This window comes from Carassius gibelio, chromosome B20 (genome assembly GCF_023724105.1).
Source record: "Carassius gibelio isolate Cgi1373 ecotype wild population from Czech Republic chromosome B20, carGib1.2-hapl.c, whole genome shotgun sequence".
NCBI classification, from domain to species: domain Eukaryota; kingdom Metazoa; phylum Chordata; class Actinopteri; order Cypriniformes; family Cyprinidae; genus Carassius; species Carassius gibelio.
In genome coordinates, this window is record NC_068415.1 from 12734654 (window position 1) to 12757613 (window position 22960).

The window sequence follows — 22960 nt, forward strand, 5'->3', positions numbered from 1 at the left end:
CTGCTGCAGTTATTTAATGACCTGTTCTATATTTAAAATATTTTAACCATTTTTTTTGTAAAATGATGTAATTAACGATAATAATATTTGGAGGGATTGTTGTAATTTAGCCTGTAATGTAATCTATTCAATTCTATTTTTATTTAAAAAAAATGTAGATACTCTTTTTTTTTCTTCTTCTTCTTCTTTATTTCATTCAGACAGTCCATTCTGCGTGGTTTTCTTGAGAGATCTGGCAACCGAGTTACAGTGTGTGTACCTGCAATATGGCAGCGTGCGAGCTGCGGGGAGAGCTGAAGTACCGAGATGGACGGACAAGCCAGTTTACAGTACCAGCAGACGGCAGTTTGAAAGCAATGATAACTGGCATCAAGAAATTAAATGCTGATATATCTGAAGTTTTGACGACTCTTGTTGAACAAGAAAGAGGCTCAGTGGAAAACAGCACAGCAGATGTAGATGGTAAGCTGTTAAAATAAAGACTGGCTTGTTTATGGAAAACCAACAGACTTAAAAAAAACATTTTTTATAAAAAACTAAAATATATACAGTAAAGACTACGAAAGTGGCTAAAAGTCTCCCCTCATATGACAGCGAGCTCCAACTACAAGAAGTGACCCAACTTGTATTTACTTACTTAAAATACTTTAATATTTCAATATTCCTATTACAATTACGCCAACGTCATATTTTGTTATAATTATTTAATTTTCTAAATTTTTTACTTCTTTCTGTTTTTTTGAAACCCATGTTATAGATGAAGAAGAAGAGGGCAGTGACGAAGAGGAGAGGACTACAGAAATGGCCACCAAAAAGTCAAACTCAGAGCCTCCAAAAAAGCGGATGAAAACCTTGCGTTCTTGATCTTCACATCTTTCATTCTTTTGTTATTGGCGTTTACTACATAAAGATGTGTTGTTACATCAATATCAGTCAAAACTTTTATGTCAGCCACAATTTCAAGACTATATGCTGAAATTTTGCCTTAATTTGTTCCCATTTTTGTTTATGTATATCTAAGTATACTTTTCATAACTTCAGGTTCCAATAAAATATGAAAGTATAACTGTGTAAAAGGTCAATAGTTTTATCAATACATTAAAAGTAAAAAGTTACAAATTGACAGTTGTTATCAGTACTGGGGTTTCTTCAGCTAACAGGTGATAATAAACCACTGTGCAATAAACTGGGTTCAAACAGTCTAGTAAAATGTCTGAGTTTCTGATTGAGAAATCAATGTAACAGTTAACAAGAAAACAGACTCCACATTACATTTCTTTATTGATTTTTTTCAGAGTTGTTTCAAACCACAGTGTATTAAGATTGCAATGGAAAGTTATTAACAAATACCAATTTAACATTATCATTATAAATTCACAGTCAAGCCCTTTTAGACAAAAATGATTTGCCTTTTTTGAACAATAAAAGACACTGTTGACAAAAAGACGTGATTTTAAAAATCAAAACACTTGGGTCTGTGGCACAGGTTGATAAGTTTGAGACCCAATGTTTTGTGCCAGACTTATTACAACCTAACACACCCAACAAGTCTAAATAACCTTTGCATTTCTTATGCAAGATAAGATTACTCACACTGTAAAATGATGCAGATATCCCTCAACAATAAGACATATTGAGTTCACAACTATTCCACACAGACATGAATATGAACAATTTGCTTTCTGAAACACAGATGTCTTTTCTCTGAGGACACTTGATTATCACTATGATACATGAAAAATATGATTTGTCAAATAAACAAATTAAAGAAATGGAGAAAATAATATTGCCATGTCTAGAGCTGAAAATAAATCATATTTTAAAAAATACTGATAGTAAACTGTATTTTTAATACAAAACATTTCCTTTCCAAATACAACTCCTTTCTTTGTTACTGCCTTGAGTGCATTTTAGATTCAAAACAAAGATGGACACAGTTTTACAATACATATGTGGCACCACTATCCACAGTTTTCTTATTTTCCACTAATAAAATGTCCACTGGAGTTGAAAACAAATTCATGGAGCATTAAAGTGAAACTATAAATCCTCCACATCTTTAGTCAATGGCTTTATTGACTCAATTTAGGCTACTTAGATTTTATTAATACAATTTTATTTCAATTACAAAAGTCAATAAAGACAAAGCTTCTAAAAAAAAAAGTTCCATAAGGCTGAGCCAACATGGAAAATATTTCTGGATCCTGTTATAAATTTACTTCAATTAAAATGTGGACCAATTTTGCTATTCAGCTTGAAAGAGCACGGAACACCACCTATAGTCCAGTTTTTGTTTTTTTTGCTAAAAATACACTTTAAAAACTGGTGTGGAACTGTAAGTAACTCAAACAATTAGTTTGACAAAGAGAGAAAAAAAAACATTACAAAGACATTAATCCTAATCACATTCCCCTTTTAATTCCTACACCAAAAAAAAAAAAATCAGAACCAAGTCTTAAAAAAAATAAGATTCTTATTGATGAATGCACTTTTGTATTGCCCAACCCCTAAGACACCACACTGTATGGCACCTCCTCATCATCTTTAACAATCACTTCAAGTGTCAATCAGCTGCAGTCTGCTGATCTGATTGGAGGCCTTGGCGAAGGTTTGCTGACGGTTGCAGAGAACAGCAAGGCAGATGGGCAGAATACAGTATCCTACAGTCTTGGGGTCCGTCCTTGTGCAGGAGTAAAGAAAGAGGAACACCTGGAGGTAGGGAATGAGGAAAATGGTGGCCCACACCCAGAAGGGCAGGAGGAGAAGTCTCGTTTTCAGAGTCACGATCCATGATGTTGAAGATGGGGAAGAGGAAGAAGCATCTTCTGACCTTTTAGTCTGCGCCCCAGCTGCCTTTTGTTCTTGTGCCAGTGCAAGTAGGTTGTATGTTTGGCTGATCTCAAATATATAATACACGGCAGCGACACTGGCCAACAAGTACAGTCCAACACCTATCCACCCCATCCGCTGGCGGAAATTCATCATTCTCCATGCTCTTCTCTGGAGAAACAACGAAAGCAAATGAACAGGATGACAAGAAACCAAACACATGCTTGTGAAATCATGTGATCAATGGTGTGATCACTGCTGAATATTCAGGAAATAAAAATCATATCAAACTGTCAATCATCACTGAAAAAAATAAGGTACCAGTATTGTTATTAAATACTTATTAAATATTCAAGTTAATGTTTAATTATATTCACTAAAAATGTTTAATAATTAAATAAAAAAATCCAAAACATTTACGTCCTTGATGTTACAGGAAATACATCCCTAAACGAATTACAAAACTAATATAAAATAAACAAAGAGGAAGTCCTTCAAACACAAGAAACCTCACCAACTGGAGATTTCTCAAAGCTGTTGACTTGTACTGCTGTGTCATTATATAGCGACACGCCCCCGTCGTATCCACTAAACACATGATTACATATGAGTGTTACTTACTGTGATCACACGATCAATCCATTTTGCGCGGTTTTCAGGACAATTTGTTTCTCGATTCAAACACAACGCTTGTCACAGGATTGTTGTCATAGGACTCACTTCCTGGAATAGCAACATCCGGGAAGTTTCCCGTGAATCTTCGCCGACTTTATTATTAATCTCGCAAACTGTACTCTACTGCCCCCCAGAGCATCACTGTGTCATAAACACCTCCAGAAATCAAAATATGTGTACACAAGTGTACTAAGTGTAACACCGACAGCGTTATTAAACACAAATTCACTACACAGGACAAATCACTATCTTACATGACAGTTAGCAGTTGTAAAATTACAATTTAATACGATTTAACGGACCACAACAATTGAGATAGGGATAAGAACAATGAGATAAGAAAACGATTTAAACTGTATTAATCTAGTCAAGTCCAGCTTTTGTCATTCCGGTACGTGTGAATACAGTGGAATGAAATGTCGTGTCTCGCAGGACCACAGTGCTACATAAATAAACATAAATATAAACATACAACACTAAACATAAGAACAATTTTTAGACCTGCATAGGTAACTTTCTAAATGGTTTACTATACATACACATAACCTAAGACAGACTATACAAGTACTCTACATAATAACTGTACATGATATTGTGCAAAAGATGTATTTAAGGTTAAGAAGCAAGTAGTTCAATTTGATTTGTGGTGCATTCCCAGATAAACATTTCTGTTATCTTATTAAGTCCATGAAACATGGAGTGTTTATAAGAAAGTGTCTGGTGTTTATAGAGAGGGAAGAGTGTGTTTCTACAGGTGGTTTGTCCAGCCCACTCACCTGTGTGTAGCATACTCAGAATTGCACAAAGTTTTCCTTGAAACGTGGAGTGTTTATAAGAAAGTGTCTGTTGTGTATAAGGAAGAAAGGTTATGTTTCTACAGGTGGTTTTTCCAGCCCTCTCACCTGTGTGTAGAACACTCAGAATTGCACAATGCTCTTGAGGTGTGGTGAGATGGGGGGAGAGAGGATCCTGGTTTTAGAAGCTAGGGTTGTGGATGAGGTTTCAGAGGTGGGTGAGGTGACTGGAATTGAGACCTACCACAGTAGTGTCATCAGTAAACTTGATAATGTGGTTAGAGCTGAAGGGGGCTGAGTATATAGCCTTGTGGGGCACCTGTGCTCAGTGTGGTAGTGCTTGGGGGTGTTGTGGCTGACACAAACTGAGTGAGGAGGTATTTTATTAGGTTAGAAAGTCCAGGATCGAACAGTATGCAAACTGGAGCAAGTCAAGATTGGATTTGGTAAGGTGTATGACTAACCTCTCAAACCACTTTCATCACGATTGGGGACAGTGCTATGGGACGCATCTTTCAGTCCCCATACCCTATACCTAAACTTCAAAAAAAAAAAAAATTCAGCATTTTTACATTTTATAAAATAAATAGAATGTTGTGATTTAAAAGGCAGGAATATTTTGTTGACATTTTTTTTTGGGGGGGGGGGAGTTAAGCAATTAGGCCTATAACTTCCTTGGGGTGTGAAGAAAAGTAATAGTGTAACATATTGCTGCTGCAAGAAAGTAGTAGCCTAATAGAAGTAAAATTACTTTTGAAATGAGAAATTATTTAGTAAGTAGCCTAATGAATAATCTTTTTGAGTAACTAGTCCAACAGTGGTAAGTAATGCAATAGGCCTACTTTTAAGAGAGAGTATACAGTAGTAACCAAAGTAATCTAATTACACTTTTGAAAATAACCACTTTACTTTTTTTAAATAACGTGCACAACATTTAGGATATTACACATTCATCAAAATACATTTTTTACACGTTTTTATTGCAGAGCATAGTAGCAACAGCGTGTGGGCAGTAGCCAATACAAAGTTTGACCAGTAGGCTACTGTCATTATTTTCCCTCTAAATCATATATTTAAATATTACAAATAGCAAATGTAATAATAGAAAAATTTAAATAAAAACTTATTTTAGTATTTAGTATTTTATTTGAAAATATTTTATATAATTGAAATAGCCTACTTTGCTCGACCTCGGTTCAAATCTACACTCTACGTCTCTACCACTCCAACAAGCCACTGTACCTCTTTCTTATTTCCTTATTATTCCTCATTGTTAAAGATTTGAACTTTGGTACAACGGAATACCAGTGAACGATCGAATCCAGCCGGAGCAGATCCTTCGCAAACACCACACGCAGGTTTAAACAGTGAAGTGAACTAACGTTAAGCCCGCCTCTGAAAGAGGGTGTGCCAGGGCAAACAAGTTTCGTTGCTGTCCAAATGGCCAATCATCATTACATTGTTAATCGACAGCACTGTCAAATAATGGACAGACCACTTGGATAAATAAGACTGGGGCTAGACAAGAGACACACACGCCGGTTTCACACTGTGATGTGTCATGATGTGTTTGTTTTGTCGATATGTGTGTGTGTCATATAAATAATGTGACGAAGTTGTCATAAAATTGAACAGCTATTTAGACACAGCGACACGCATTCTGGATGACACTAGCAATCCTGGATGGACTATTGACGACAGTCTAAACTTGGAACTCGGACTTTACGAGACGTAAAAAAGAGAGACTCGGAGCCGATCAGAACGCATTGATTCAACACATTGATTCTGTCAGGTAAGTTCAATGAAATCTTCTGTATCTTTTGACTTTGACCAGCCAACTATTCGTCTTGCGTCTAGTTTAAAATAAAATAGTCTACTTAAACTAAATTGCTGGTCGATTTCTTAATATACTGTAACTGTACTGACACAGCTTTCTCTCTCCAGAGATGCAGACGTTCGTGAAAGGAAAGCGAGTTGGATACTGGCTCAGTGAAAAGAAGATGAAAAAACTCAGTTTCCAGACCTTCGTGGATATGTGCAGGTGCGTGAAAGCGCTATACTTAAGTTTTTAATATGTGTTACTAGTACCTTTTATTAAGTTTTTTTTACTTGTCAGATATTTAAATGAAAAAACAATATAGTGTTACTAAGAGTAAAATGTTACTATAACAATTTGAATATATGTTACAGCTATTAGTAACTATTTAAATGTCATCTTCACAAACAGGCAAAAAGTACTGTAACAATATATTTATTTTTGAGGGGTGCTGATGTGTCAAAACATGGATGTGTAATTCAGATGAGTTGAAGAGATTTTAAACAAGTGGGGCTTATAGGATAAAGGAAACATGATTATGCACTCTTGTTGTCCTCTCGCACTCTTGCATCCATCATATATACCATGGATATCCTTCATCAGTCACTCTACCTGTCAGTTATTTACGCATTTGCTATTCAAGGGAGTCCTTTCTGAACTGTCTTAGATTGCTTATAAAACTTGTAACACTGTCTGGGGATTATTTATAATGAGATGGCCATGAAATAATCTGCGTAATTTTCACCATAAAAAAAAAAGACAAAGGCCTGGACAAAGTTCACCGGTCACCTGGATAAGCACCAGGCCGGCAGGCAGACTTCGATTTCACACAATTAAGAGTAACATTGCTCGCATATCTCTTTGACTAAATGCATTCCTAAGAGTCTGCAGGAAGACTGTGCCTGTTACTTAACTGATTCAAAGCCAAACTTTGTTACTTACGTTATTAAAGTTTACATTGCTTTGTTATCAATCTGGCTATTAAGCTATAAATGTTGTGTTTGTGGAGGGAGGCACTGAACATGCCTGAGATAAGTATCTGTGCGATGACGTAAAATGCGTGGGCTACATGACATTTCTGAGTTAATGTAATGTGATCTTCTGTCACAAGCATGTTCCAGCCTTAAGATAACCGGTTTTTAAAAGGATTTTACCTAAGCTTGTTCAAAACGCTCAGTGATTTGTTATTCTGCTGTCTGGCGTATTTGTCTTGGGACATTTGGAGAAAGGCTAAGATATTTTCACCTAGTTCTGAGGCTTTTGAAACAAACTACTGATGAACTGCCAAACAGAGCTACATTCGTTAAATCACTACAGGATTGTCAGCGGTTTAAAAAGATGTGAGCTTGTTTTCTTCAAGGTCTATTAAAATGAAATACTTAAAGTTCCCTAAATACAGATATTCTCATAGCACAAGAACTTATCAGACAAACTGTTCTTTATATGAACTGAGTTATCATTTAAAGAGTGTTTTGTTTTGCTTTATCAGAAAATATAAATGTGACCTTGCCTATGAAAACCCAGTTAAAGTCCTTATTTTAAGATTTACTGTTTTCTACATAAAATCGTCCTTCATAAATGTGTAGAACATTCTGTGCAAAACCTTTATATCTTTAATACTGACAGAGTAAGGCCATGTCAAAGATTGAAATTAATGGTTGAAATCAAATTTTGAAGCTTGTTATCTCAATTAGATTCTGAGACTTTATCCTGGATTTCACCGACAGGGTCACAGATGTGTTGTTTGGAAATTTAGAGGTATGATACTTGATTTTAAGCATGTGGGTTTGTTGCTTTTTTTGTGCCTGTGTTTGAAAAGAGAGAATATGGAGAATGATGTCCTATTTGTGCGAGAGACAGCAGTCCAGAGCTAAACAGGGTTTGCTGTAGATGACAAAGAAACCTTTTTTTTATCACCAGTCCAATTCTAGAAGAATTTCTATCTTCCTAATAATTTGTTTCATTGTGAAGTTCTCAACAGTACTTTAGTTGCATGTCACATGGAATCAATATAAAATATTCATAGTTTGTTTTTCCACTTTTTTTGTTTTCTAGGAAACAAGGCATAGAGATGATCCAGGTAAGATACCCTTATGGCTCTTTTCTTTATATTTTTTAATGGCTTTTCCATGACACAAAAGCCTGCTCATTATTGTGAGGCTGCTTCCACAATATCATCACTATATATATGTGTCAGCATCTGCTCGAAACATTACAAACATGCCTTTCATTAAATGAAAATGCAGCTAGTATGCCACTTTAATTCAAAATATCACCATCAGAGTATTAATTACTATTACTGCATTACTACACAGTTAATCACTTAGGAATTTGTGCATTTAGAGGTTTGTATTGCATAATAATAAATGCATTATTTAATTGTGTGGGTGTTGCTTACTGTAATGTTATATTAATAATGTTCATACTGACATTGCATCAACATTCATGTGTATTTTCTTTTCCTTGCCATTGAAAAGATGCCAGCAAAAAACGTTTATAGCCTTTTCCAAAACTGTTTTCAGCCAGGCCTAATAAAGCCTAACATAACAAAACATAAGTTTGCTGGAAATTGCACTAATTAGCCTTCTTCATATCAGACTGATATGACATTAGTGCAATAGGACATCATGGTACACATAGGTCTTTAAGTCTTCCCTTTGTCCCTGCTTAATCTAGCATCCTTGGCTTCACTCAAGTACAGAGAATAGTTTTTGTTTTGGAGAATAGGTTAAACCCATCCTGTCCTCGCTGATAATGATGACACCGTAAACAGATTCACCTACAAGGTGTGTATTTTGTCCTAGTAAGGAACACCTGGCTTTGTCAGGGCCAATAGTTATATTTTTGTCTTCTACAGTTGTCTTATACCTTCAAAAACAATTGGTGTCCCATTTTAGAGTTGATGAACAGAACATGGACTGTTCTTACATGAACTTTTTTCAAGTTAGGCCATCACCATCATGCTCTGTTTGCTCAAGGCTGGCGAGTTATTGAATGATTCTGTTGTACTTCTGTGGCACCTTCTCTTTGTTTCACCTTGCCTCTGATAAATCGTTAGACACATGACTCACAGAGATTAGAATGTACTACAACACGTTTAAGACATTATTGTTATTATGATTACTTTGTGTGTGTGTGTTTTTTTTTTCCTTCTCTAAAAGTCTAAGACCACATTGAAAATGTGTAATTTAAAATCTATTTAAACCTTCAGGATAAAAAAAGAAAAGAAAATAGACATACAATTAAGAAAAAATAAATATTGAAAATATGTTAATGCTTAATTTAATTTTAAATAAAATACTCTTTAAAAAAAAGTTTAATATTTGACATATTTAATTTATATTTTTAAACTTTATTTTTTAATAAAATTAGAAAAAAAATCAAACTGTTGTATCAGTGACTTGAAGGATTTTTTTTTATTTTGGAGAAAATGACTTTTTGACTTTTTGTGTTTGTTTTCAGTGGACATATGAAAACAGTATTTGTGCATTCCAGCAGGACATGCCCTTGTCAAGCATGTTTATATTGTGGAACTGAGCTGGCCCTGAGATACGTAAAGGGCTGCCTATAACAAACCAAGCAGCTTGCAGTGGAAATGAGGTGTGGATTTGCTTGTAGCTATAGAACTCAAAGCATATCTTAAGTTAAAAAAATCAATAAATCAATAAATGTATGTGCTTATGGACAAACATTGTTCTTTAATGTTTTACCGCGGAAAGTACATGAGTGATGGAGGAACAGAGTCACTTTGTTTTGTTTTGGGACATGCATGTGAAAGCTGGTAGACTAAACCAAGATCCTTGTTCCCTCATTCTGGGCCTTTATTGTGAGTCAGACATTTATCAGTGAAGCTGTCTGGATGAGTGAAACACTGAGGGCTTTTTTCTCCACTCCCAAGATGTACACCTCTCTGCTATCCACAGCATGCAGGGCGTGGAAACTGAAGAGAGTAAAGGATGGACTTTGACCTGTTTACACCTCATGCGATAGGCTACCCAGCTGCACCCAGTCATATAGTTTATACGGTCTCTAAAGTACTTAACTATCAAACAATCAGTCCGTGGGCTGATCACTTTAGACAGGGGGAGAGTCATTAATATGTGTAAAATAATGAGATTATTTAATCATTAGGTTACTAAAAGCAATCAAGGGGAAAAGGCTTAATCTCTTCATTTTCAAAAAAGTATTTTATTATTTACCTTGTTTACTATAATATTTACCTAATATTTAATTGAGTGTATTTTCTGTGGGTATATAATGTTAAAAAGGTTTTGTTGGTCATCATACTCTGCCTTCCCTTCTCAGCCTGACCTACTTTACTTATTAAGTAATGTTATAGGTTCATAGTTCATTTAAATATAGCTTAAAAACTGCAATTTCAGCATGTCACCACCATTGAGATAAGATAATTACACTTTCTCAAGTACTTACCAACACTCCTTTCAAAAATATAATAACCCGAGGGAGTGAACACTCATGTAACTCATGTGAGTGAACACGTATCCTTATAAACTTTTGGTAAAATATATATATATATATTAATATATTTATTTATTTATTTATTTATTATTATATATATATTTTTTTTTTACCAAAACCATAAAGAAATAAAAAAATAAATATATATATACATATACATTTTCTTTTTTTTATCAGTTTGGGGCCATAAAGTGGTTTTAACAATTGTGAATCAAAGTCTTTTTTGTACGTCTCTAGTGCTCATTTGATCAAAATTACAGTAAAAACACTAATATTGTAACATATTTAAAGTAACTGTTTTCTATTTTAACCTATTTTAAAGAAGGAATAGAAGGACTTTTGTTTGCCATCACTTCCTCGGTTTGCACTTAACTGTCCCTCACTGTTTAACTGAAGCATCCGCAAGTTAAAGATTTAGTTCTGTTTTTCAGGAAGAAGTGCGCTAGATGGAAGAACAATAATCTAGCAAAGCAAATAAGACCTCATTATATCCACGAAACAGTGAAGCTCTTTGCCTGATTGTTATTTAAAAAGCTACTTTAGATGACTAAACTACTGCAGCAACATTAATGTGATGTAAAGCATGGCTGTCTCATGCTTTATATCAGATGATGTGTGTATCAGCTGAATATCCTCTACAAAAAGGAAGTGGATGGGTCTTTTCTCTAATGTGTCATGAGGTGGAATCTGTGTGTCATCTTCATTCCTTATGTCTGTTTTTGCAAATTGTTTGTCACACATCTGTGCTGGCAATGAGAATGTTTCCAAACATTGTAATCTTAAACAGAGCCATTTAGGGAATAAGATAATAAGCCCCTTAGGATTACCTCTGGTGGGCCACACAGTCCAAGTTCTTTATTTGGTGCTGCTTTTAAAAGAGAGACTCCAGACTAGGTCTAAGCGTTTTAAATAAAAATGCACTTAGGGATGCCCTTATCCCCTATTAACTGCCTTGGCCATGTTCAGATGCCTCTGATGTTTGCCAAGAACCTTTGTGGACTGATCCAAAAGTAATATGCTTTCATCCCCAAAGGTTAAACCCAAAGGGACTGCATGTTCTGTGTAGACACATGTTCCCAAGCAGACATTTTCCATATTGGACGTCTTGTAAAACCTTCAGAACACATTGTGCTGTCATACTGTACACAAAATAGTTAACTGCTTCTTCACTATTACCACTATATTTATGAAAAAATGCTGTAATTATTAGTTTTTTTATTTTTTATCTGAGCAGTAGAAGGTCTGAGTGATGGCACAGATCACACCTCGCAATTAACATCACATCATAAGCATCTGTTCTTCAAATGAACCCCTTGAGCAAACAGAAATTGTGGCAAAAATGTCTGTCTGTTTTGTCATTGTAATAGTTTATGTCCGACAAATAACACACACAGGTGCATTTTTTTAGCAAGAGACATCCTCTGCCTATTCATTTACTGACATTAGAATTCTCCTGGAGGGATATTGTTAAAATGTCTCATGGATGTTTACTGAGCTCTTTACCTTGTTCTCCCGGTCTAGCTGGATCTGAGCCAGCCAATCGAGAAGCAGGGACCATTTGATGTCATCATCCACAAGCTGACTGACCACATTGTTGATGCTGACCAAAATGTCACAGAGTCTCTGCTGCTTGTTCAGGGTGTTCAGGTAAATTAATAATCAGCTCAAGTGGCCATGCATTTATCAGCTCTTCACTCCTTGTATTTTAATAATAAATAATAATAATAATAATATAGATTTAATATTTTGTTAAATTCACATTAATAATAATATTTAAATTTAAAAAATTAGAAATCTAATATATATATATATATATTATAATTATATGTGTATATGTTTTGACCTCTTTCCAGGACTACATAGGTGCACATCCTGAAACGGTGATTCTCGACCCTCTTCCGGCCATTCGTACCCTGCTGGACCGCTGCAAGTCATACAAGCTAATTCATAAACTTGAAGAATGCATGCAAGGTCTGTCTACAGCACTAATGCACAGTTATACATGTGTGTGATTTAATCCAACTGTGTAAAATACAATTATTGATAATGGGCAACCCAGCTATATATTTCAGCTCACCCCTAAATGGCACTCCACCAATGTGGTTGGTTGCTTTTTGTGTCAGACATGCTAAGCTGTAATGTATTTCAGACCGTTTACAGCATTTCCAATAATTCTAAATGGTTCTGTAAACCAGGCCTTTAGAACCTCCTTTGTTCTTCAGGGGTGAACTAACACGAGGAGGGCAGGTTTTGTCTTTCCACAGGGGAAGTGTGAGGCTTATGGAGGGCTTATGTCCTAAAGCTGCTGAGTCATTCATTCTTTGTTCGGCTTGCACGCTGCATTCACTGGCCACAGAAATAACAGGAGGCCCGTAGGATCACTACAAGCCAACAGAATCACCAGCTGTGTGAATGGCGTAGTGCCGAAGGAATTCCATCTAAATCTGCACTCTTATTCAAAATATTCAGCCTAAACATTTCCACACAGAAGTATCTACACATACACTACCATTCTAAAGTTTGAGGTTAGTAAGAGTAAAAAAAAAAATTTGAAAGACTTTTATACTTCAAATACAGCAGCAATAGTGAAATATAATTACAATTTTAAATAACCGTTTTATATTTTAGCATTTTAAAAATCGAATATATTGCTAAAAAAGCTGTCATACATTGCTTCCTTGTTGAATAAATGTAGTCTAAAAAAAACTTTGACCAATAGTGTAAATTGGGTCTTAAAGGATTCTCAAGTACTTACTAACTTTCACCGCCCCCCCTCCCTCAAGTACTTACCTCACCTTCGTTCACCTTGGGAACACAAAATATATGTTTTTGATGAAATCTGAGAGGTTTCTGACTCTGCATAGACAGTAATGCAACTGACACATTCAAGGCCCAGAAAGGTAGAAAGGACATTGTTAAAATAGTTAAAATATATGTCATATCAGTGGTTCAACTTTAATTTTATGAAGCTATGAGAATACTTTTTGCCCAAAGAAAATGGGACTTTATTCAACAATTTCTTCTCTTCTGTGTCAGTCTTTGATGCAGGTTCAGGAGAGTAGTACTGTATGTGCACAAATATTCTTATAGCTTCATAAAATTACAGTTGAACCACTGATGTCAAGTGGACTATTTTAACAATGTTCTTTCTACCTTTCTGGGCTTTGAATGTGTCAGTTGCATTGCTGTCTATGCATGGTAAGAAAGCTCTGGGATTTCATCAAAAATATCTTAATTTGTGTTCCAAAGATGAACGAAGGTCTTACGGGTTTGGAACAACATGAGGGTGAGTAATTGACAGAATTTTCATTTTTGGGTGAACTATCCCTTTAAAGTCTGGGACTGTTTCAATTGGCATTCTTTTATGATTTAGTACAAACTACCATTTTATTACCATTTTTTATGTCAGGATACAAACTTGAGTCAAACAGTTACTTAAATTTAAAATGAATTTGAATGATAAAATATCTTATTTGGTTTGTCCCTCTTTGGCTTTAATGACCGACACACTCAAGCTGTATAAACTCCACAAGTTTGAGTACAACCTGATGAGGTTTTGAGAGCGATCCAAAGAGCATCTTGTGTGGTCAGTCTGACAGTGTGGCTTTTTGGACCTCGTTGGATATGAATCTCATATTATAAAAGATCTTTAAATGCAAAAATGTGCATGCTTTTCAAATTGCTCACAGAGAAACCTCTTGCATTCAGATCAGAGAAACTGATGTGGTCCGATCAAAACCATATCAGAATGTCAGTGTTCTCCAGAGGGACGTGTGGGTACAGGAGTGTCAGCTGAGAGTTAGTGTGAAGTTAACCATCTGCCTTGGTGCTTCCCCAGTCTCTAAGAAAGAGACGACTCTGTTTAGGATACAAAGGGAGTGACTATTTTCTCCGGTCTGCTCACCAGGCAACTGCCTCTATGGCTATTAGCTTACGAAACAACAGTGCAATGGATTCTGGGAAAGAAAGATAACACTCAACTCATATACCCCTCTGTATTACACAAGATCCTTTTTAAAATAACTCACTTGCCCAATTCATGCATGTCTGACTCTATCAGCAAGTGCCATCAATCACTGATTTTGTTAAATGAGACCCATTTTTCCATGAGCTAATCGACCAATATGTCAAGTCCATGTGAACAAGTGTTTGAATGTAAAGCAAGTTCTGCATTGTGTAACTTACATTGATGATCTTACTCATGGGATTTGCAGTAAGTTCACTGCTATTTTTGAGTTAATCTTGAGTCATTTGACTTGTTGTGTAAATTGATTGCTTATCCTGTGGTTTCATAATGAATCATAATCAATCCATATCCCCCAAAATGCAGACTTTAGTTTATATCATGCATCAGTTACACATCACATTGCTGTATTCAGCATTCATAACTGCTTTAAAGGTTACTGCTTGTTTGTTCCTTGTCTAATGTAAAATGTGATGCTTTACTACACTGAGCTGTGTTGAGTTGCCCAACATAGAAAAATTTGTTTTTGAGTGGCTATAAATAGCCTGCACTTTCACTCTTGGAATAGAAGCTGTTTATAAGACTGAATTGATGTTTTCAGATCAAAAGCGAGCTGAAAATTCACAGATACCTCAGCGATTTGGTTTTAAATGTTTCCATGGATCCAGTAGTAATATTATTCTGTATAAAGTTTAGTCATCACTTAAAATGTGTGCAGGCTGCACATCATTAAGACCCCCTTTCAAACTTGGTGTCTACAAAGAGTTATGCTCAGGGTGTGCTGGTTAATCTTGTCACGATGTTGCTGTCTGGTTTTCAATTGTCTGTGTAGCAAAAAGAATGAAAGAAATGCTAGTCAGGGAGAAAAAGACTCAGAAAGTAAGATGAAATCAAAACACATCCAAGAATCAACTATTTATTTCTCCCAGATTTTTACAAACAAAATTTAGAATCTGAGTTGATTCCAGGACAGTAAGAGTAAAGAACACAGTTGTTCATGTTTTCTTGACTTTGACATATAGTTTAGATGTTTAAATCTTCATTTTAATATTTGAAAACATAGCAACCAGCTTTATCCTAATAATCTTTTTCATAATAATAATAATAATAATAATAATAATATCTCCCTAGAAAAGACAATATATTAATTGTTTATTTATTTATTTTCCATTCTCTCAAATAATATCAAGCATTAATTACTAATTTTTTTTCTTATATTTACATTTTTTAGAGATTGATACTGTAAGTCTCTGAATCAGAATCTATTTTTTAGAAGATCACTCCATGGGACATTTGATAACCTAAACCAACCTTGCTTTGTCAAATTGTCTGATCTGAAGAGGTTTTTCAAATATTAGGCAGGCAGTGAACTTTGTTTAAAAAAAAAATGTTTTAACAAATATATATATATATATATATATATTTTTTTTTTTTTTTCAAGAATTTCACCCTTTTAATTTGCCTTTTTTTCTTCATTATATGATATCAGTGCGGTTACATTAGCAAACTACACAGAAATTTAAAACATTCCCAACACAAAAGAAGTTTATTCAAGTCAGTATTTGTATAAAATGCATACTGAAATAAGATACTATTAAATAATTTCATAGATCCAGTCAAAAGCGTAGCATGTGCTCATGTGTGTTTTCTGTAGATGACAGAATCTGCTCACCTCCATTCGTTGTCCTCAAGAGTGAGTGTGGCACTGAGACTCTGGAGCAGCTTCAGAAACATGGAATCACGTTTCCCTTCAGTAAGTTTAAGACATTTAACATCAGCAGTAATCTTCAGGAACATTCACATACATCGATTTGGCTCATCTAATTCAGAAAAGGAGTTAAGACTTCAAAAAAGCTGCTTATTAAATATTTTCTTGTGTACTTGAGCGGCACATTTTCACACTATTTTTGTTTGATTGCAGTCTGCAAAACCCAAGTAGCTCATGGCATCAACTCCCATGAGGTAAGAGACGTTACTCTACTGTAACCTGCACTATTTTTTATAACTTGCATTATAAGCAGTAGATAAGTACAGTAGAGAACTGTGCTATTCAGATCCATTACATACATGATGTTAGTTAATCATTTCTAACACTGAGTGGTGACTCATTAAAATGATTAATTCTGGGCTCGAGAATCACGATTTTTCATGCAGGATTTCTGTTTTCTTAAAACCAGAGAACTGAGAGGTCTAATTATTATCATTATTGTGTGTAGTAGTAACAAAAAACACATCATTTCTGTGATATTTCAACAACACTGTGGCCACTTCAGTGATTCATTTTAGTTGCCTTGAACGCATGACACTAAAATAAGCCAAATAAATAAAGAAAAACCACAAAAGTGAAGTATTTTGACACACATCCACCTATAAAGAGAGTAAACCTGAATCTCTCATCGCTCTGAATCGCACATAACCCTGCTGTCCTCGTGGATGATTAACAGGGGTGCAGCCTCCATTGCCATGGTGACCGTATCTTTGATTCTCGGTGACTAATGTACAGGCAAAGTCTCTGATCACACACACATTCCTCCAGAATACTGCTCCAAGACACTAGTAACTCTGTTTTACAGTGTTGACAGTGAGGGCCGTACTAGATTAATGTGTCACCACTTCCTGCTGAACGACTGCGTTTGTGCAAACAGGTTGATGGTCATGCGTTTTATGACTGTGAGCACATGGGTTTACTTAGCTAAAGGAAAAACAAGGAACATGCATGGAATGAGGGGGTTTTGGTGTGGCAGGTTTAGTGTCGTGAGAGTACAGTACATACATTATATTTGACTTTTCTTGTTTTCTCCTTTACATTTCAAGATAACAACAGGAGGCTGTGTATTTTATCGTGGTCATTTATAACCTACCTGCTCTGGAATGTGTTAAGATATTGATTTGGTTCCTGCTCAATAGATGGCCATCATCTTCAGTGAGGAAGATCTGAAGGACATCAAGCCCCCATGTGTCATCCAGAGCTTCATCAACCATAATGCAGTGCTGTATAAGGTGTTTGTTGTAGGAGAGGCCTACAATGTGGTTCAGCGGCCCTCCATTCGAAATTTCCCATCTGGACCCACAGGTCAGTTGAGTCACACAACATTCCTATAATGGATCGTTTTTAATGAATGTAATTTGTTTCAAATAGTTTGCTCTAATTCAGTCCTAAATCAAACTCTTTATAGAAAAACAAGTTATAAGCAAATCGAGCTTACTCGAATGATTTCTGAAGGATCATGTCACACGAAAGACTAGGGTAATGATGTTGAAAATTCAGTTTTGCCCTCACAGGAATAAAAAAATAAAATAATATTTCACAATATTACTGTTTTCACTGCATAAAATAAACACAGCCTTGGTGAGTGTAAGAGACTTTTGAACAAATCTTTGAATGATAGATTACAAAACCCGTCATAAGGGTCGATTTGTTTTTTTTTGTTTTTTTAGATTTATGCATTATCTGAAAGCTGAATAAAAAAGCTTTCCAGTGATGTGTGGTTTGTTAGGACAATATTTGGCCGAGATACAACTATTTGAAACTCTAGAATCTGAAATCTAATCTAAAATATTGAGAAAATTGCCTTTAAAGATGTCCAAATTAAGTTCTTGGCATTGCTTAATCAAAACTTAATCAAAAACATGCCCTAGGAAATTTACAAAGTATCATAATCTTTACTTAATATCCTAATGATTTTTGGCATAAAAGAAAAATCTATTTTTGACCCATACAATGTATTGATGGCTATTGCTACAGAATATACCTGAGCTACTTAAGACTGCTTTTGAGGTCCAGGGTCACATATTACTTTGTGTTACATCAACATTTGTGCACCTAGAAATAAAGACAAATCTGTAAATTGCACTCTGTGTGTGTCACACATGGGACACAAGTTCACCAGGCGACATTAAAGCCAGTAAAAACACTTTATAGAGTGCCAGGTCCAGGAATGTAGACATCCGGTCTCTTTCAACTAGTTTTAACCATCCACACAAGCATATCCTAACAAACCCACTCACTCTGGAGCTTTTTATAAGGTTACCTTATGTTTGAAAGATTTATCAGAATCGAAGTGAGACTGACATTAATGGCACTCGTGAGCAACTGTGTGATGGCGAGGGCTCTCGGCCTGTCTAGACCATTCTGTCAACATATGTTGCTGATGTTTAGACCCTTTCCTTCTCTTACAGAGAAGTGGTTTATTTTGTCTTTGACATGGTATGTATTAAATAAGCAACTCAAAGATTTTGGTCTCAGATGCCAATATGGTTAGGTGAATTACGCCCACCCCGATGGCCAATCAAATTCTCTGTTGCCAAGATTTTGTCATTTTTGTTGCATAAACTTTACAATGAGATGGTGAAGGATTTGGGGATATTTCTTTGCAGAATAAATAATGTAGGTGAAAAGGACAAAAAAAAGATCAAATATTTACTGTGCAGACAACCCTGTTCAACAGGTTTTTTTAACTGGGTTTAAATTTTAAATTTCAAAATAAAAAATACAGCAAATAATACTGATATTGTGAAATGTTCTTATAATTTAAAATAGCTGTTTTCTGTTTTAATATATTTTAACATGTAATTTATTTCTGTGATGGCAAAGGTAAATTGCCAGCAGCCATTACTCCAGTCTTCAGTGTCACATGATCCTTCAGAAATCAATCTAATATGCTGATATGGTGCTGAAGAAACATTTTCTTACTATTATCAACCTTGAAAACAGTTGTGCTGCTTAATATTTTGATTAATGTAATGTATCTTTGCTGAATAAAAGTATGTATAAATTATTAAAGTTTAAAAGAATTAACTTCTTTAAATAAAACCTTGCTGTCCCCAACTTTTGAAAAAGTAGTGAAAATGTTTCTTACACAAATGAAGTGGTGTTGTTTATCTTCTAGACAGGAGAGCAATATCCTTCAACAGTCATCATGTGTCCAAACCAGAGTCCTCTTCTGACCTGACCTGCGTAAGTCAACATGCCTCACATTTTTAACTCAAGCAATGCTTTAACCCCTTCAAGACAAGAAGAACTAAATTTTTCTTCAACTGAACTACATATATAACAAAATACATACATGTTCAACAAATATGCATTTCATTGATTTTGTCCCTTTTCTGGTTTCCTCTAGAGGGACAACATGGAGGGCCAGTACGGGGAACCCAACAAAGAAGTCATTCAGAAAATTTCCAGAAGGTTACGACAGGCCCTTGGCATTTCTCTGTTTGGGATTGATATCATCATCAACAACCAGACCGGCCAGCACGCCGTCATCGACATCAACGCTTTCCCAGGTACGTGCAGGTCCTCACAGTCCAACCACTGAATCCAGTCCAACAATGACTGGGTAATATATGTTATCTTTATGCTCTGACCTCTATTCCCACTTTCAGACCCAGAAATGCAGTCATGCAAACAGACCACATGGTGTCAGTGCCGAATAATAAAGAGGCCTTTTAGTGCTTTGAAATGCTAAAATGGGTCATATTTCTTTAATTAGAAGTTTAGCTCTATTTAAACAGCTTCATATCGCATCATATAGTTCTCTGCCAATGGTTTATGGTCACATGACATGCAGGTAAACATAAAATATTACATTTTTTAGTGAGTGATTTATTTTGATTGTTTTTTAAAAATTATTTATTATAATTTTACAGTTTTATGATTTAATTATTAGCTTTTCATTAAACTCACAAATCCCTGTGCAGTTCCTTTACGAACCCCAGTTTGGGAAACCTTTATGTAAAAACATGTTGTTAATTACAACATATGCAATATATTTTCTTACTCTTTGTATTTTTGTATCAATATGGTACAAGATTATCCTAGATACATCAATGTGGCAAAGAAGTTAGGTCAAAAGTTATCTAAAAGTTATCAAAAGTTAATTATTATAACTATATATATATATATAGTGTGTGTGTGTGTGTGTGTGTGTGTGTATATATATATATATATATATATATATATATATATATATATATATATATATATATATATATATATATATATAAAACCTAAAATGTATCATCTAAAGTATTGTTATTAACTACAATTTTTATCATGTGATTATATTATGTTATTACATTCTCTATATACAAAAGCAGTCAAAAGATTTTTTTTGTATATATATATATATATATATATATATATATATATATATATATATTACAAAAAACAGTAATATTGTGAAATATTTTTACTATTTAAAAGAACTTTTCTATTTGAATATATTTTAAAATGTCATTTATTTCTGTGATCAAAGCAGAATTTTCAGCATAATTACTCCAGTGTTCACATGATCCTTTAGAAAGGATTTCTGTTCAAGGAGACATTTTATTATTATTATTATTTTTATTATTATTATTATCAATATTTTAAACAGTTGAGAACATTATTTCAGCATTCATTGATGAAAAGAAAATTATACTCAGCTGTTTTCAACATAATAATAATAATAATAATAATTATAAACGTTTTTTCGCAGCAAATCAGAATATTAAAATGATTTCTGAAGGATAATGTGATGTAATGGTGCTGAAGAATTCAGCTTTAAAATTACAGGAATAAATTATGTTAAAATATATTCAAATAGAGAACAGTTGTTTTACTGTTTTTCCTGTACTCTGGATAAAAATAGAGGAGAAGAGACTTATTTAAAAATATTTTATATAATTCTTACTGTTCAAAAACATTTGACTGGTAGTCTATTTATTATTGTGGAAGGATGGGGAAAAGTACATTGGAAGCTCTTGATTTAAAGCCTGGAGTAGTCTCTGCAGGCTCGGCTGTGTTTGTCAGCTCACAGTGTGTTTAAAAGCCACCTGGCCTCCTCTCTGCTTGTTGCCATGATGATCTTGTGTATCTAGCAGGGAACGGCACTTTCATATCTCTCAATGGTACATCCAACGAGTCCCATGATACCACAGGAGTAAGACAACAGATGATATCTGCCTTTTATTAATCTGGCTCATAGAGCGCTTATAATGCTTTTTAGCACTGTCACAAGAAACCCATTAACTGGCTTTATCTAAATTCCCCTTCATTGTTTACCCAGGTTACGAGGGAGTCCCCAAGTTTTTTGATGACCTGTTGAGTCACATCACCAGCATCCTGCAAGGTCAGGTGTCTAATGGAGCAGCATGTGGTCATCTGAGATTGAACGGGATAGCTCAGAGCCCATCTGTGGCCTGCGGGTTACACTGTGGCATGCTGGGAAATGAAAGCAGTTGGTTGATGGACAGTGAGGGGATAAAGAAGGGTCCCCATCAGGGACTGAGCTGCGGTGGCGCTTGCATGGCTCCAAACTTTCACCAGCATGGCAGGTCAAGTTTAGCAGCGGAGACATCCTCACAGTGACGCCGCGAGCCAATGCTGTCGGATATTTCTTTACTGTTCACAAACCCCATGAACCCTCGCCAAAGAGTAGGTGTATAGAAGATTCCTTTGTGCCAAATGTGAATTGTGCAGGAAATGATTGAATGTTTCTTCTCATTTATTTAATTTCATGTTTGCAATGGTCGACCTGATCTTAGAGATGTATATGATTTAGATTTTTTTATGAATGTTGCACTGAACTTGATTTGCAGAAAAAGGGCTTTGTGGAGAAACTACACATTTTATTGATGTTAATATATTAATGAAATACTTGAAGGGACAATTGGTGTCATGATTTGGGTCGAAGACATTGCACTATTTAAATAAGTGTCTTATTAACCTTCTCTTCTTGCATGAATCATAAATTCTGGCCAAATAAGAGAGTTTGAGGACCTTTAGTGCTGTCAGAAGCAATCTGCTGGTAATTAATCTCTTAAAACATGGCAACAGCAGCTCTGCTTTTTTATTATTATTATTATTATTGTTATTTTTTTTTTTTTTTTTTTTGAAGAGTCAGATTTTTTTTAAAAGTTGAATCATTTCATATCTGAGGGGCCTGTAAAAACCTTCCACACTGGCAGGTGCTGTGAGATTGTATAGGGGTAATGCATTGATTGCAAACAGAAAATTAACAGACTTCACCAAAAAAGTTACCCCCAAAAAAAGTAATTCAGTCATCATGATTCTCTTTCTTCGTTAGAACACAAAAGAAGATATTTTCAGAAATGTTCCAACTGATTTTGTTGACAATGAAAGTCGCTGGGGTTAAAACAACACTGAACCCTTCACTGAGCACTTTCATTGTATTTACAAACTAAATTCATACAGGTTTTGAATGACATGAGGGTGAGTAAATGATGACAGAATTAGCATTTTAGGGTGAACTTTTCCTGAAATATGATTGACAAATGTATTGAGTTTGCTATTTTGACAATGTATTAGTTTGTTAGTCTGTTTTATCTCCAACACATTATACTTGTACATGATGTATAGTTTGTAAATATGGTAATTTTTTTCTTTTGTGACACAAAAATAAG

The 22960-nt window shown here is 34.9% G+C and overlaps 2 protein-coding genes across 5 annotated transcripts; one reads left to right on the forward strand and one right to left on the reverse strand.

Moving 5' to 3' along the window:
- Nucleotides 1-1262: 1262 nt before the first annotated feature.
- On the reverse strand, nt 1263-3618 carry LOC127984444 (transmembrane protein 251). 3 transcript variants are annotated; one of them, XM_052587081.1, is made up of 2 exons: nt 3451-3618; nt 1263-3000 (listed from the first exon to the last, which is right to left on the reverse strand). In XM_052587081.1, exon 2 carries the CDS (start codon nt 2983-2985, stop codon nt 2557-2559), a length of 429 nt encoding a protein of 142 aa, XP_052443041.1. In that variant the 5' UTR covers nt 2986-3000; nt 3451-3618; the 3' UTR covers nt 1263-2556. The 3 variants fall into 3 exon arrangements, with proteins under 3 accessions (XP_052443041.1, XP_052443040.1, XP_052443042.1); XM_052587080.1 differs by lacking the exon at nt 3451-3618 and adding an exon at nt 3344-3426; XM_052587082.1 differs by lacking the exon at nt 3451-3618 and adding an exon at nt 3250-3367.
- Nucleotides 3619-5749: 2131 nt separating this feature from the next.
- itpk1a (inositol-tetrakisphosphate 1-kinase a) lies at nt 5750-22778 on the forward strand. Of its 2 annotated transcripts, XM_052587077.1 has the most exons (11): nt 5750-6090; nt 6243-6339; nt 8170-8194; nt 12115-12240; nt 12447-12564; nt 16212-16310; nt 16479-16519; nt 17465-17630; nt 19447-19514; nt 19678-19840; nt 21604-22778. In XM_052587077.1, the coding sequence occupies exons 2-11, from the start codon at nt 6245-6247 to the stop codon at nt 21903-21905; spliced, it is 1203 nt and encodes a 400-aa protein (XP_052443037.1). In that variant the 5' UTR covers nt 5750-6090; nt 6243-6244; the 3' UTR covers nt 21906-22778. The 2 variants fall into 2 exon arrangements, with proteins under 2 accessions (XP_052443037.1, XP_052443038.1); XM_052587078.1 differs by lacking the exons at nt 5750-6090; nt 6243-6339; nt 8170-8194 and adding an exon at nt 9698-9714.
- The last annotated feature ends 182 nt before the right edge of the window (nt 22779-22960 follow it).